Source organism: Aulonocara stuartgranti (assembly GCF_965226115.1).
Source record: "Aulonocara stuartgranti genome assembly, chromosome: 2".
In the NCBI taxonomy this organism is placed as follows: Eukaryota; Metazoa; Chordata; class Actinopteri; order Cichliformes; family Cichlidae; genus Aulonocara; species Aulonocara stuartgranti.
This window is the reverse complement of record NC_138940.1, coordinates 23915213-23930373: the sequence shown is the minus strand read 5'-3', so window position 1 is coordinate 23930373 and position 15161 is coordinate 23915213. Positions and strand designations below refer to the sequence as shown.

Sequence of the window (15161 nt, the reverse complement as noted above, 5' to 3'; positions counted from 1 at the left end):
GATTTGCTTGGTTGATTTCCAGCTATGCTCAGAAACAAAATCCATATTTGGCACCGCAAAAAGGAACAAAGATTAGAGTTTTTTGAAGGAATGCTAGATTACGCACCCTCATACTGTATTAGACCCAGTGTATGCACAAAAACACACTTTTCATAGAGCAGCATGTTGTGAAAGAGTCCTACGTCACGGATTACTTTACCATGACTCCTTTGATGAAAATGTATTGCTTTAACCTTGGAAACATGGCACGGCAGTCGATATGGTTTGAGAGACTTGGAAATACTCGTGCCTGTGGATTCAACAGACTAAAGACGCTCTTCGACTGATGAAACAATAGCAGGAGGAGGAGGGAAAACATTCTTCTGCCGAGTCGGCATTATTGGATTTGGATTGTAACATAGTAAGTCAGGCTGAGAGGGGGCCTGTGAATATCACGTTGGAATCATAATAGACAAGGGCCGATTGTTATTGCACCACACTTCCATTAATAATTCAATCATTTGACCCGTGACATGATTTCCCGTAAAACAATCTGATCCTCTGAGGGCTGATGGAGATATTCGAAATCTATGAGTGTGTGTGTGTGTGTCTGTTTTTGACCTTCCCAGTATGACACAGAACTGATGCCCGGGGCGGCCACTCTTAGTCTAAAATTCAGAGGGAAGAAAAGACAAGATACCAGAAAGTGTGCACGCTAACTAAAGTGTGCTGCAGCATTCCCCCCCCCCGAACTAGATATGTGCCCGCCCCAAGGGTGCGCCAATAAGCACGCCACAGGAATGGAGGGTCTCGCACGAAGCGTGCACTTAAAACTGAGCAGCGCTCTGAAAGTTAAGCGCAAAATCAGAACAACGTATGCAGAGTGCATTAGATATAAAAACACTGCGTGTGAGTAAGTGGAAGCAAAGCCCGGTAATATCATAACACATTGTTTCAGCGATTACTACTGACAGGGGAAACGTTGCTGTTCTAAGTTCAGGCCTGCTGCAAACACAAAGACTAACACAGGTGCAGACGTAGATGAATGTAGGGATGTAAAAGCACACACAACTGTGTGCACGCCCACAAAATAACAACACTGGAGCATGCACGCGCAAGAAAAAAGCAGGGGTACCATCTATCAGGCTGCAGACGGGAGCCTTGGAAGGGGAAATCTGTCCTGTGATGGCCCTAAATGAGGGCTTTGGCGGCGCTGTCACATTGTATTTGGCTGGGACATAGGCGGTATGAGGGCCTACAAGAGATGGCCTGTGTGTACAGATATAATGAACTTGGGAGGTGTGTGGAGCATGGGCAGGCAGTGTGATTCTGTCACAGCTAGCGGTGCTCCGTGCCTGCTGTGAGGATGGAGGGAGAGATAGAGAGAGCGGCGGAGAGAGACGAGACGTAAATTGAGTGCGGAGAGGGAAAGAGTGAGGAAGAGGCGAAAGCAATGATCAAGACAGAAAAAAACATCAGAATGAGAGATGGAGAGGGGCCGGGAATGAATAAGCAGCCCTGCAGAAAAACACAGAGCTAATCGCTGCCGGATTGGTGAGGCAATACCGCTGTTATACCAGAAGAATATTTGCTCTAATTAGAGCCAGCTAATGTGTCTCCAGGTATAAAAGCTGTTGGCGTTTTCCTGAGAATAATGAGAAACACAAAGCTCGCAGTGTCCTGGAGAGAGGTGCAAAACTCCCTTTGTACATCATTAACAGTTCACTGACAACAAAAGTGGTCTTAATAGAATGTAATGTGGTCTCCTCACCTATCTGTTTGTTCAAATGTCCATTAGGGGAATGCAGAATAATTCTCTCCTTCTGTGCTTCAACCACAACCCATTTTATTTCCAAAGTTCTGCCTCCATTTGCTTCTCTCACCTCTGTCCTCCACATTAAGATGATAAACATGATTTCACGGAGCACTACAATCATCAGTCTTTGTAAAACACGCCAAAATCCTCGATAAAAGAATTAAGCTCGCTTTGGAGAGACGGGGCCAAACGTATAGATTTACAATTCCACACTCAAGTTCCCCGCCATGTTTTAATGCATCATAAACACTTGGTGTTTTTTGGTCTCCGTTCCAATAAAAACAGGAGTGCGCGGGGGTGTAATATCTGGAGCTGGGGGAAATTAAAGCCGAAGTTCCTCTCGTCTCCTCCTCCGGTGCAACTCCCGGCTCGCGCGCTCACACTTGAGCACGCGCGCACGCAAACACGTACGCACGGCTAATCAGCAGCCCGGAGAGAAATCTAAGACCACATCTACACCCAGTGGAGGAACCTGATACAACCACGTCGCCTCCTCCCCCCTGCAGCCCCCCTCCGCCACCTTCCCACATACCCGTCTTTCTCTTAATCATCAGCTCACACACACTAAACGCTCCCGCTGATAAATTAGACGCGAGGTTCAGTATGATTAACTAAAGTTAATGAAGACTGAAAGCGATCGCAGGCGATGTAACCATAGAAGGGAGAAGCATTTGAGAAAACATCAAGACTACATTAGAAAACCAGCAGACATTCTTTTTTCCCCATTTCTGCTGCTATTTCCAAAAGTCCTTTCAGTGCGCGGTGACAAACATAACCCTTCTGACTGCTGGAAAAATAAATCATACTTTCAAGTGAAGACAAATGCCTTATCCGTTGGGAGTAGCTGCAGGCTATAGTCATAATGGCCTTTCTCTCTCTCTCGCTTTCCTCTTCTCTGAAGGCAGGGAGTTTCCCTGAACTAGTTTGAAATGTCCACAAAAACCAGCGTTACGCAGCATAAAGCAAGTTTAGGGCTGATCGGTAGCAGGAATGTTGCTCTTTAAGACTTATTTTACGATGAACCCCATGATGGTGAGAAGCACTTATGGTCCTGGAAGCAAAACTGCTACTCAGCCTTTTTTCCCCCCCTTCTCTTCTTTTTTGACCAAACAGCAAAAACGCTCATCGCTGACATCTTTAACCGATAAAACACGCTTACGCTCAAGATCATTACTCATCATGTCTGATGTGGTGTCACAGTCTCAAAATTCGTGGATTTCCTATCACTGCAACCCCCCTCTACACCCTCTCTGTACGTTTGGCCCTGCTCAGGCTTGGCTCGGCTCGGGGCAGACCAGCTGCAGAAGTCTGTCTCCTCTCCTCTCTCCCCTCCTCTGCTCTCAGTGCTATCAGGTTGCCACTCCTCCTCCTCCAGCCCATTACACAGGCCTCTTTATGCTGCGCTAAAAGCTGCTCATGTTCAAACACTCCTGGGAAAAGCTCCTTAAAAACATGTCAGGATGAGAGGCCCTGTCTGGTAAAATATTAATAGGAAGTTAATTGGTTGTTAATGGACTGGTGCTTGGGTAGGAATCACCCTCCATTAGATAGGCCACTGAAACACCCCATTCAGGGGTGTCATCTTACCACCTCCACCATCTAATTGGTTTCCGGTCACCGTAGCAGTTGAGTTGCGGTAACCTGGTGTTAAAGACATTATCGCTTGAGTTTTATATAAGCTCTGGCAAAGAAAGTATTGTACCAAGCGCAAAGCGCGTTTCCCCACCACTCTGGTATTGTGGGTGTTCAGTTACTTTGGGGTCAAGCTCGGCGCGCCCTTTCTCTTTTAATTGGGCGCCCTTTTTGTCTTTCCTCGTGTTAATCTTTCCTTCTTCTACACATAAGGAAATAGTTTTAACTTTTGTTGTTTGTGGTCAGAGTCACTGCGCTTTCTGTGGTCGTCCTTACCCGAAAGAAAAAAAAAAATCCCCTCCTCTCTCAGAGCAGACATGTAATATTGATGCGGAACAGACTCGGAGAAACACAAAAAAAATCAAATGGAATCCAAACTAAGTTCAAATGTCGACTTCAGCGCATACATTTTTGATCATTGCAAACCTACCAGATGCAATTCCCTTCAAGGGAAGCCACAGGGGCACGCCGAGCAAGGGACGTATTTAGAAATAAGTGATATTTCAGCGTGTCTTTCAATCCCGACTTCGTTCAGCTCCGATTCATTTATGAGAGGGACAAATACTTGCTGAAAGAGGTGGTTCAGGAAATGGGACTAAAAATGGCGGCAGAGGTTACCCATGTTTTTATGGATGAGGCTTTCAAATGTACCACGTAACTAAAATGAGCCAGCTCTTAAAGTAATCTCATTGTTTATCTAGACTTACAGACGTTATGTAAATGCTTTATATATACTGTTTATAGTGTCTCATACCTGAGTCTTTCTCTGGAAAAGGAAAGAAAAACATTTTTTAAATCAGTTATTTCAACATCACAGCCTGGTTAAATGTGAGGGTCCTACACTCAACATTTATATTAAGTTTTTCAATCCTGAATCATGCTTTTCATGCAGCCTTTACTTGCTGTTACTCTTTAATGCACTCAAGTCCACTCTCGTGCCTCGGTCTATTTAATGGTAACCTCACTCAAACATTGAGTGAACCCGTGTCCAATTACATTACAAAGCAAATGTCAATGGATCCAACAGATGTTGTGCTACTACACAACTTCCAAGTTTCATTTCACTGGTGCAGGTTATCGCAGCCGCCACTAGATGGTAGCGAAAGGCTGGAGTTACTGATTGGCAGACAGGCTCAACTGATGAAAGAAATCCTCCAGGCCTGCTATTAAATATCCAGCTCTGTGCCGTGTTCTGCTGTAATGTATTACTTGACTGGATGGAGAATGTGTGATAACCCCGACTGTGGGTAATGCAGTAGTAGAAATGTCTGCCTGATGTTTCGTTCGCCCTGCTCAGCCAGTTAAACTCCTCGCGGGCTTGAATTGAATGAGGCGGAGGGGAAAAACTGGAATATTCACCCGTATAATCATCAAGACAATGAGATTAGCAAAAAAGAAAAACCCATCAGGTATGCACTCAGACTTTGGCTTTATTTTGTTTTATTACATGTCAAGCTGTAAATGTTGCAACAATAGAGCGGGTTCTTGGCTGGACCTTTAGCAAAAACTGTCATAAGCTACGAGGATTACATGGTAATACACAACAAAACATTTGCAAAGAACACTTTAGGAAACTGTAGAAAAGTTACAACAGTATGAAACGTCCACTGTGGAAAAACTTTACTTTAATAATATTTGGCACTGAAAAACCTTTTTTTTTCCTGATAAAAAAAAAAAAATAAAGTCACCCGTGGTGTTTCTCGACTAATGGAGTCATTTTGTCCAATTACGTCCTTCACTGTGACTGCTGTGACCTTTTTGGCATCAAAAATGGATAAATATACATTTGAAATTTGGTGACGCTCCAGTCGCACCTTGAAAGTGCTTTCATTTTGACAAAACAGAAATCTAGTAATAGTCCGATATTTTTTTAATAGATGATGACAGCTGTCAAAAAAATGTTTTTATATGCCTCCGGGCCAGATAGCTTTGCTTCCAAGCATGAACGTCACAACCGCTTATTAACTGTCAGTCACTGATTTATTAATTTTTTTCCTTTTTTCATCTCAGGTGCACACAGTAACATTCATTGTGAAAAATAGCTAGTTCAAAATGTCATGCTAATGCACACAGACAAGCTACCGGGATGTGCTGCCTTCAAACTTGCCCCCTGCACCGCACGCCCCAGAAGAGTTTGTGATTATCCACATGAAGAGCCGAAGAAGTTCACATGCCATGAGGTTCACCATTAGTATGTGGACAGAAATGCATGCAAGTATTTTAATCAGCCCCCAAAAAGCATTTGTGTATGTGCGGGATACATTCAAACAGGCAATAAGAAGAAGAAGTGAGAAGATGAAATCAAACTACATTAGACTGGAAGAATGTGCTGTCTGCCCTTCTGTTAACATCTGCTTACACCTTGACTGCACCCTACTCTCAGGACAGAAGTGTAAAAATCATTGAGAACTCTTTCCGGTCGGTGTGGCTGATGAAAAGACAGTCTTGGAGACTCTCACTCACTAGGCCGCGTTGTGGAAAAGGATGGGCTTGACCATCCCAGAGAGGATTTTGGGCACGTGGACGCTCACAATCTCCGAGATCATCTCTGGGAAGCTGACGTGCATTTGCATGGACTGAGCTTGGATGAACAGATCGTAGGTGAACTGGTGTAATTTCCTCACAACCTATGTCAAGAGACAAACATGATACATACATGTGTTGGGGTTATTAGAAACAAAGAGATAAATAAATATGTAATGTGGAAAACATGTAGATGCTGTCTATTGTCCCTGTATAATAAAGACTAAAAATGCCCAAATAATAATACGAATGAACAAAAACAAACGAGACTTTCATGGCACAGCTTAAGAGGTGGTTTTAGGAGATAACACTTATTGTGACACTAAGCTCCACAGACAGGGCAAAGCTGAAGGAGTCCTCATCAACTCTGATCTTCTTCCTAAAGGGCCCTTCCAGACAATCTCTGGCTGCCCTCCAGCTCAAAAGCCACAAAGCCGAGCATTTAAAGGTAAATCCACAGTGAAAGACAGGAGGCTCAATCTGTTGTGGCTCCTCTCCACATAGCGCTTTAACTCTTCTGGTCATACTCATATAATGATGTAAGGGGTTTTTCCTTTGATAGCTAATTGTTCTCATCATTGAGATAAAAGTACAAAAAGAAAAAAAAAATCCTAAAAAGGGTTAAAAGTAGTGCATTTACACTCCCTAGTGGTTGCACATCTACATCAACACACTTCCCCCTCCTAAACCTCAGTAAGGATGAGATGAGTGATTAGTGTGTATTACAACAACAAAAGAAAGTTCACCAAATAAAAAGAAAATAAAAATGCAAGAAATGCACATCGAGAAGTCGTAACAGGAAAACTACATGTGTTTTTAAGTAGATACACCTGCGTACCTACAATACCACGTCAGTCTTTTACGGCTTAGAGGTAAAAAGGAAAAAATATTATTAACAAAATAAACAGAATATAAATCTAGAAATACACTGATGGCTATCAGCGTGTGTCTTATTTAGGGTGAATTTAAACTAAATTAAAGACCTTTTATTACTCATTCAAATCTACCTCAAATGCCTGGACTTGGACTTTTATGCCTTTTTTTTGGTTCATAATCTTTCCATTTTCTTGTTTTACTGAAGGTCACAGCACAACTTGACCTTTCTATATTTTGTTAAAATATAATAAAAAGCGCTTTTAAAAAATCTTTTCAGGTGTTGCTGATTTTGCTGGTATTGGGTATATATGTGCACAAATGTTTGACAGAAATAACAATGAAACTCGTTAATCAACCTTCTGCATGGTCGCGCATATGAAGGCAAATCTTATGAACCTGCTTTTTTATTGCTTATGCATTTGTTTCGAGGTTTAACACTACTCTTATGACATCACGTCAAAATCATGGCCACAGATTAAAGTGTTTGGTGTGTGAATAGGTACATGTGGCTTGTAGTGAAAAGTGTTTTGAGTGAGAGTAGAAAAAGCAGTCAGATGCAGTCAAATTCAGTCAGAGGTTGGAAGTAAGGAAGTACAAATACTTTTTATACTTAATACTTTTTCTAGCAACTTTTTACTTTTACTCACTAGATTTTTAAACAAATATCTGAACGTTCTACTCCTTACATTTTCAAAACAGGCTCGTTACTTTTGTTTTAAAATGATCATTTATAGCATTTACACTCGGGGTTAAAGTGGACCGATAGAAGTGCAGGTTCACGGTACGCGGTACAGCATCTAGCTAGCGCTGCAGAGGAGGACAAAGAAGGAAGGAAGTGACATGTTTTTTGGTTTTCTGGTGGTTAAAAGGTGGTAATTTCAAATTCAACGTTTCTATCAGCTAAGATAAGAAAGACAGGACAGGAAGAAGAGAGGTTTGAAGGTAAGGACTGCTCAGTAATACTTGATAAACTGCAAATTTAAAGCTTCATTTTAATCACATATTGGATTTGCATATGATATGTTTTGATAAATTATGTGTTTTCATGTTGTGAAATGTCCTGCAACACAAACTAAGCTAAACTCATTTTGTGTTGCATGAAAATATTAGGTAGTTTCGACTTTTAATTCCCTGTCACTGCACAACAGATTGAAACTGAGTGGATTTCTTAAAGTTAGACTCTAGATTCAATAGCATTGGTATTCTCATGTACTAACATTATTTTATTATATTATTATAGTGCAAAGTTCAGTTGCCTTTGTCCAAAAATGCTTTTTCACATTTACTTGAGTAAAGTTGTTTCAGTGCTTCAACTTTTACTGTTTTTTTGACAAATGTATCTGTGCTTCTACTTAAGTAAAGAAAGTCTGTACTTTTTCCACCTCTGTATTCAGTCATGTGAAAACAGCCCATAATTTGGTAGCTTGTAAAACCACATTAAGCAGCAATAACTCAAAATAATAATTTTCTGTATGAAGGTCATATGAGAGAGGCTGATAAAGGTTATCAGCCTCTCTCATAATTCTGGAGGAATTTTGGTCCTGTGATCTTTGCAGCATTGCTTTAGTTCTTTGAGGTTTGCAGGCAATTGTTCAAGCACAGCTTGCTTATGTCCTGCCACACCATCTCTGTCAGGTTAAGGTCTATACTTTGGCTGGGCCTTTGCAACACCTTGATTATTTTCTTTGTGAGCCATTCTGTTAGAGATTTGTTGCGGTGCTTGACTCTAGAAACCTTTGGTATACTGAAGAGTTCATGTTGAACTCAATCACTGCAATGTGTCCAGGTCCTCCGGCTGCAAAACAAGCCCAAATGAGTACTATGCATTATGACCAAACATCTCCAGTTGAATTTTTTTGACGTTGAAAACATTGTTTCTCAAAATCTCCAGAAGCAAAATATTCAGTTGCACCTTTTCAAATTAAGTTATCCTGCCATGTTCTTTTCAGAGAGAAGACTTTCTCCTGGCACCCCTTCCAAACAAGCTATACCTTTTCAGTCTTTCTCTAATTGTGCTGCCATGAACTTTAACATTTAACATTCTCACGGAGGTTTGAAAATTTGCTGGGACGTCCACTCCTGGGAAGACTGTGGCATTGTGTTAACACACATGAACGCTTTCACAGAGCTACTCACAAAGCAGTAAAGGCCTCTTTAAACTTTATTTTTCACATGACTGTAATTAGCAGTTCATTTACTGTGTCTGGGTTATTCTTCAGTCCATATAAATAATTTACAAATGGAAATCATCTTATTGGCTTTAATACAGCAGCATCTGGCACCACTATTCTTTTATAATTGTTAATTATCATGGTAGGCTGTTATGGATTAGGCGTTTCAAGGAAGCAAATCTCAAATCCAGGTTATCATATAATCCGAAACACAGATACACAGTAGCTAAAAGAGAATAAAAAAATAACAGGCTTAAACCTGTGGAGAAAACAAGGGCTTAGATATTAAATGCAATGTCTGACAGATTCGGTTGAATGAATCCAGCCGTGAAATTTTAAAACAATAAAAATCTTGCTTGTGTGTTCATAATAAGTTTACAGTTGTATTGCAAGCCTGTATAGTGTTGTGTCTGTCATTTTGTGCGAGAGGAAGGAGCATTATTTTAAGATAAGATAAGATAAGATAAGATAGAACTTTATTAATCCCTCGGGTGGGTTCCTCTGGAAAATTCGATTTCCAAAAAGCACGGCACCGACAGAAGTTACAGTTACAGAATATTATATATATATATAGACACACACACATACACACACATATATAAATACAGAGAAAAATATAAATAAAATATACGAAGGGGATAAATAGAATAAATAGGAATAAAAATAAAAATACAAGTGATTTGCGCTCACTCTAAAAAAATGACATGTGCATCCATGTCCAGTGTCACAGCATGGTGCATTTTTTGGAATGCGGTTGTGTGTATTACCGACTGGAGGTAGTCCAGCAGCTGCGTGAGCTGAAACAGTCTCTGCGTGCGGGTGGTCTCTCCGTGGTGGCTGGCCAAACGGTCTAGCTCCTTGATGTAGGAGGTCCGCAGTTTGTCAAAACAACTCTGGCTCTTCAGGCCCTGCACTGGCACTGTGACCACAAAGCCAGAACACAACAGTAACTCTCACAGACTTTATCCAGCCCATCAATTCTCTAAAGTATGGCTGTACTCTATTGCAGTTGTATTTCACATGTTGAGTTGACATTCGCGTCATTACTCATGGTCCCGGGTGACTCACTGATGCTGAGGAGGACCAGGGCCTTCATGCAGAGGAACTCCTCCTGGGTAACCTTGAGCATGCACAGCCTTTGGGATAGTAGCTTCATCCTCACACAGTGTTCATACATGCTGGACACTTGCATCCGCTGGCTGTGAGGAGGGATAAAAAAGAAAAAAGGGGAAAAAAAGCGTGACGCAGGAGGAGGGTCACGTAGTGAGAAATGTAGAAAGGAGTAGTTATTGGGGACATGAAGGGGAAAAAGGGAGAGAAAAAAGGCACCAGAGGTGAGAAAAAACGAGTTAGATGGATAATGGAAAATAGAGAACGACAGTGAGGCACTGAAAAATGAGGGTCAGCAACAAGGGCATGCGTATCCATTACTATGCAGGTCAGAAGCAGCCTAATAGAGTGACATGGGTGTAACACAGACAGAATGAGTGCTAACGTCACGCAAAACACTGACCAATTCAGAGCTGCCATGAGAGTTGGCGAACATCGTCATACCTTCTTTGTTCTTGACACAACAATTTACTGATAACAGCCTGGGGGGGGACTCATGTGCAGTGATTTTTGTGACACAAACTCTGTTGTCTGGGTTTCTTTTGGGAGTAGAAAGAAAAAGACAAAGGCTGGAGTTGAGGTGTCAGAAACATTTTGATAAGGGGCCGAGGGGTGAGGTTGGAGTGTAAATTAAAACTTGTCAGAGTGGAAGTTCTTGGACACTGATGAATGGTTATGCGATGATGAAAAAGAGCAAAGCATTTGAGACGATTCCCTCCGCCAGCCGCATTTATCAAATGCAAAGTGACGGGTTTGCTGGTGTGCCCGGAGATACATTTGCTGTTTGTTTTCCTCCTGCTGAAAAACACCAGAAAAGTGTCGCACCGTGCCTTTCATCGCATTTCACGATGACAAGTGAAGTCTCATGGCATCGCAGCAAACCCCATGCCACAGTGATAATTTCTCGTTTCTTAGTTTGATAAAGATTTTGTGTCTCCTTTTTTGTGAATTCGTTGTTTGATGTTAAATTGAATATTTGCTGAAACTCACTCATTGAAAACCAGGTCTGGAGCAAAGTACAGCATAGAGCTGTTAGTCAGCGTGTAGGATCTCCAGCCTAAGGCAAACACCATCACCCCCATCCATGACAGCTGAATCAGTGACATCTGGTCATCCACATACAGGTCCCGAAACCCTGTTAACAAAAGTCGCTGTTATCAAGCTCTCCTCAGGGTTAAGCATTCACAGTTTTATTATTTTTAAAAAAAATCAGCTGATTTGGCTTAATTAAATAACTGTTGAGGCAAACATGGATACAATGATGGCCATTCTCAGCCTTCCTCTATTTTATCTTTTTTGTTTAAATGGGAAACATCCCCCTCTAGTGGCTAATATTTGAACAACTTTGTTTGTTTTGCATGGACACTAAACCAGCGCAAACTTCTGGAAAGGTATCTCATCTTTTGACCTAGATACTGAGGCCTTGCTCAGTGCTGGCAGATTAAATACATTTCCTAACAGTGGTACTGCTCATCCAAACCGCAGGGAATTCTAATGTCATTTTTGATTGAATTACGCTTATTTCTTCTCAAACTGCCCATTTACCATCCACTGTCTTAGTCAAAGTTGTTTACAAGTCTGATCTTTCAGGGTTTTGCTTAACAAGGAATGCAAGTGGTATGTTTGACTAGAAACCAAAACGGAAGCAGCCATGGAAATGTGCTCCCTACCAGATTCTCTGGAAGAGCTACTTGGAATTAATTACCTTGGCTCAGATTAGTTTACCTGGTATTGCCTTGGCCCAGTGGACCACGGTTACCAGCTGCCGTTCTCCCAGCTCGTTCAGGCTGGTGAGCAAGGACACGGGGCTGTCTGGCTGGGCAGGATCATGCCCGGCATTGACCAGTGCTGGCTCAATAGCCTGTAGGATGCTGAGCAGCGACAGGCAGGAGTGCAGGGGTGGGGGGATGGCCGCAACCAGGGCCTGGGAAGCTGCTCGAGATATGTAGATATGTAAAAACAACATGAAGCAGAAAGTGTGGCAAGATCGAGTCTTTTCTGGCAAAAGTAACATTGAATAAACGTGACATTTGAGCTCTGTGCAACTAATCCTTACCACCTTGAGCCCTGACAGCTGCATTTCTGGACTCCAAGACTGCATCTTTCTTCGCTGCCCTCTCTTCTTTTTCTCCGTGTCCCCAGCTAGCTGGCTGTTGCTCCTCTTCTCCATTACTCGCCTGCCCGGTTCCCTTCAGCCTGCGACCTAGAGAGATGATTCTGTTAGAATTCAGATGGACGGCTTCTAATCTAATAAATGTAAGGAATCTGACCATGCTGACCTATTTTTTTAAAACTGCAAAATACTTTCCTTTATTTATGTCTCATTATTTCCTCGTCTCTGGTAGCTCACCTTTAAGGCTCATTCCCGACATGAAGCATCTCTTTAAGCGACACGACGCGCAGTTCTTCCGCCTCAGTTTGTCGATGGTGCAGTCGTTTCGGCTGGCACACAAGTGGTTCTGCTTACCTGGAGGCACACAAGAGTGCTGGGGGATGAGGAGTGCGAGTTCAACAATGCCTAGGCTTCCACTCATAGCAACGATATGTGGGCGTTTACTGATAACAAATAACTCGACCTCATAATGTCAGGGTCACTGTGCCCTGTCTACAGGAGAGAGCAAGTGGGTGTAAGAAATTAAAATCAGTGCGTGAGTAATTGTGTGTGTGTGTGTGTGTGTGTGTGTGTGAGTTGCACCCACCTGCAGCGGCCCTCTTGAAGAATACTTTGCAGCTGCCGCAGGTGACTGCTCCATAGTGACAACCCGAGGCGTCATCTCCGCACACTTGACACACTCTCCTTTCTGACAGATACACACCTGGAAAAAAATCCTCATGCCTGGGCGCGCGCGCACACACACACACACACACACACACACACACACACACACACACACACACACACACACACACACGCAATGGTGTTGTTTTAGTGTCTTCCCTCAGTTTTTAAACCCTTTTACCGTAAAAACTGAGGGAAGACACTGATGAAGAATTGCAGCAGACATTAAAAAGCACTCACACAGACACTATCGGTTTTGGGTGTGGTTGACAATTTGTCAGCAAAGGGAGTCAGTTTGCTCCAAAGTAAAAGTTGTGATTAGCACATGCCAGAGTGAAGTTTTTTTTTAATGAATCCGTAACTTGTAATAAAATAGAAGGTTTTCTTTCTAGAAGCAGAAACAGCAACAGGTGCTGTATCTCTTCTTTATAGGGACACTGATACATTTCCTACTGCTGCAGTCCCAGGGCTTATAAGGACATTTCTGGAAAATCTTAAGAATAGGATAAACTTTAAGTTGCTGTAGCTGCATGCTATAACATGATTTAGAGAAAGCCAAAACAAAAAAACAAAAAAAACCCCACACCATGCTGTTGGAGGACAAAGGGTTCAGTGCTGCTGAACATTTCAGGACTCCACAGAGTATCAATAGAAGTCATGGCTGATAGCGATATATAATAATCGTGTTCGCTGCCTTTGATTTATTTGTGCTGACACTTATCCAATTAGCTTATGCTTTGTGGCTCTCACAGAAACGTCAAGAAACTAAGCATGAAATCCGGAAAGACAGTGCACCGTTAAACATCTGCGAACTTACGCCTAAACTCATTACAGCACTCCTTTTAGAAGACAAAATGACCAAAGCCCGACTGCATTGAGCGCAGTTACTGGCACGATGCTCATGCTGTGTGTTTCTCATTAAAGAAACGTGTGAGAGATGGGAGGGATCGGTAATACTGAATGTACTGTACTCAGTATGAATGGGCTTTTGACCTGACGCACACAAAACAAATCATTCGAATCTGATCTTTACCTTAAACTGCGATCTGTGCAATTCATCCACACCGAAGGCTCGCTCTTGATAGTGGAGAAAGTGCTTTGCCCCTGAGGAATCGCACTTGGGTAACTTTCCATTTGGCCATATCCTTGTGCCGTCGCTCGCATGCCACCTTTGCCACCCTTCTCACCTCTACCGTACCAGATACAGCGGCATTCCTGCCTGTTTCCGCGAGGAGCTTGCCCACAATTACAGTATTTGCACAAAAAATTATGTTCCCCTGATTCTCCCCTCTGTGGCTGTGGCTGTGGCTGAGGCTGGGATCGGTCGATGTATGCGCGCTCATTTGCGCACCACATTTGCGGTGGGAAATCCCTATATAGGTCTGAACTGTCATAGTAAGACGAAGGTGGTTTTAAGGGTACGACCTCGGCCACCTGAGGGGTCGCGGGCAGCTCCAGCGTGGGGTTCATAAACACATTTGACTGCCTGCAGACGTATCTGGATATCACCGAGCCACGCGTCACAGTTTGCGCACCGTCCATTTCGCCCGATCCGAACAGATCCATACAGCTCACCTGCTGTATGCCCTGGCACACTTCTCCAAAGTCGTCCTCTCTAAGGCTGCTGTCACCCAGGACAAGCAGGCTGCTGTCGGAGTTCATATTTCCAGTCCTTCTCAACTCTGGCACTCCCCGAGAAGTATCCGCCACAGTGGAGTCGCATTCTGCGAAGGCGCTGCTGGAGCTCTGGTTCATATTATTGGGCGGAGAAGACACCGAATCCAAACCCAAAGACACCGACACCGCTTTACTGAGCTCATAAGCCGGACACGCATAGATGGTGGTATCCAACCGATCCCCTTCATTCATCGTTAAAGAGTTTGTTCCTTCCAAAACCGAGTGAAAGGACATTTTCGGCTCCGGTTCTCGGAGTTAGAGTGCACTGGGTGCGCGGCGAGCAAACAAAACAACACTTTCCAGGCTAGAAAACGCCTACCCAGTGACACTACTCTCGTGCGTCTAGGCGGATGGGAAATGCACATCAGTCGTCGACGTAAGTTACGAAGGGGAAGGGACGTCCCGCCGGTATGATTTACAAATGACGGGGGCTTTTCGACACTTTTATAGTAACTTTCTTTTTTTTTTCAACGCAGGATTAAAATTCACCTCACGAATTACCAAAAAACAAAAACAAAGAAAGAGAAACACCAGCATAGTGAGAATTGGTTTTCGCACAGACTCTTCTTTATACAGTGATTAATGAACCCAGTGTAGG

At 42.9% G+C, this 15161-nt stretch overlaps 1 protein-coding gene across 2 annotated transcripts; it reads right to left on the bottom strand.

Annotated features, from left to right (window-relative positions):
* Positions 1–4837: 4837 nt before the first annotated feature.
* LOC309687090 (progesterone receptor-like) lies at positions 4838–14949 on the bottom strand. Of its 2 annotated transcripts, none has more exons than XM_082501812.1 (9): positions 13920–14949; positions 12807–12943; positions 12458–12574; positions 12167–12310; positions 11833–12039; positions 11098–11242; positions 10066–10196; positions 9765–9916; positions 4838–6054 (listed from the first exon to the last, which is right to left on the bottom strand). In XM_082501812.1, the coding sequence occupies exons 1-9, from the start codon at positions 14795–14797 to the stop codon at positions 5890–5892; spliced, it is 2076 nt and encodes a 691-aa protein (XP_082357938.1). In that variant the 5' UTR covers positions 14798–14949; the 3' UTR covers positions 4838–5889. The 2 variants fall into 2 exon arrangements, with proteins under 2 accessions (XP_082357938.1, XP_082357937.1); XM_082501811.1 differs by having other exon boundaries at positions 12164–12310; positions 13920–14948.
* Positions 14950–15161: the final 212 nt, after the last annotated feature.

Excerpts from the sequence above, each read along its gene's own strand:
- LOC309687090 (XM_082501811.1), bottom strand. The coding sequence starts at position 14,797 with ATGTCCTTTCACTCGGTTTTGGAAGGAACAAACTCTTTAACGATGAAT. Across the intron at positions 12,311-12,457 it reads GTCGGGAATGAGCCTTAAAG|GTCGCAGGCTGAAGGGAACC; the intron begins GTGAGCTACCAG and ends TCATCTCTCTAG. Across the intron at positions 10,197-11,097 it reads CCAGACCTGGTTTTCAATGA|CCAGCGGATGCAAGTGTCCA; the intron begins GTGAGTTTCAGC and ends CCCTCCTCACAG.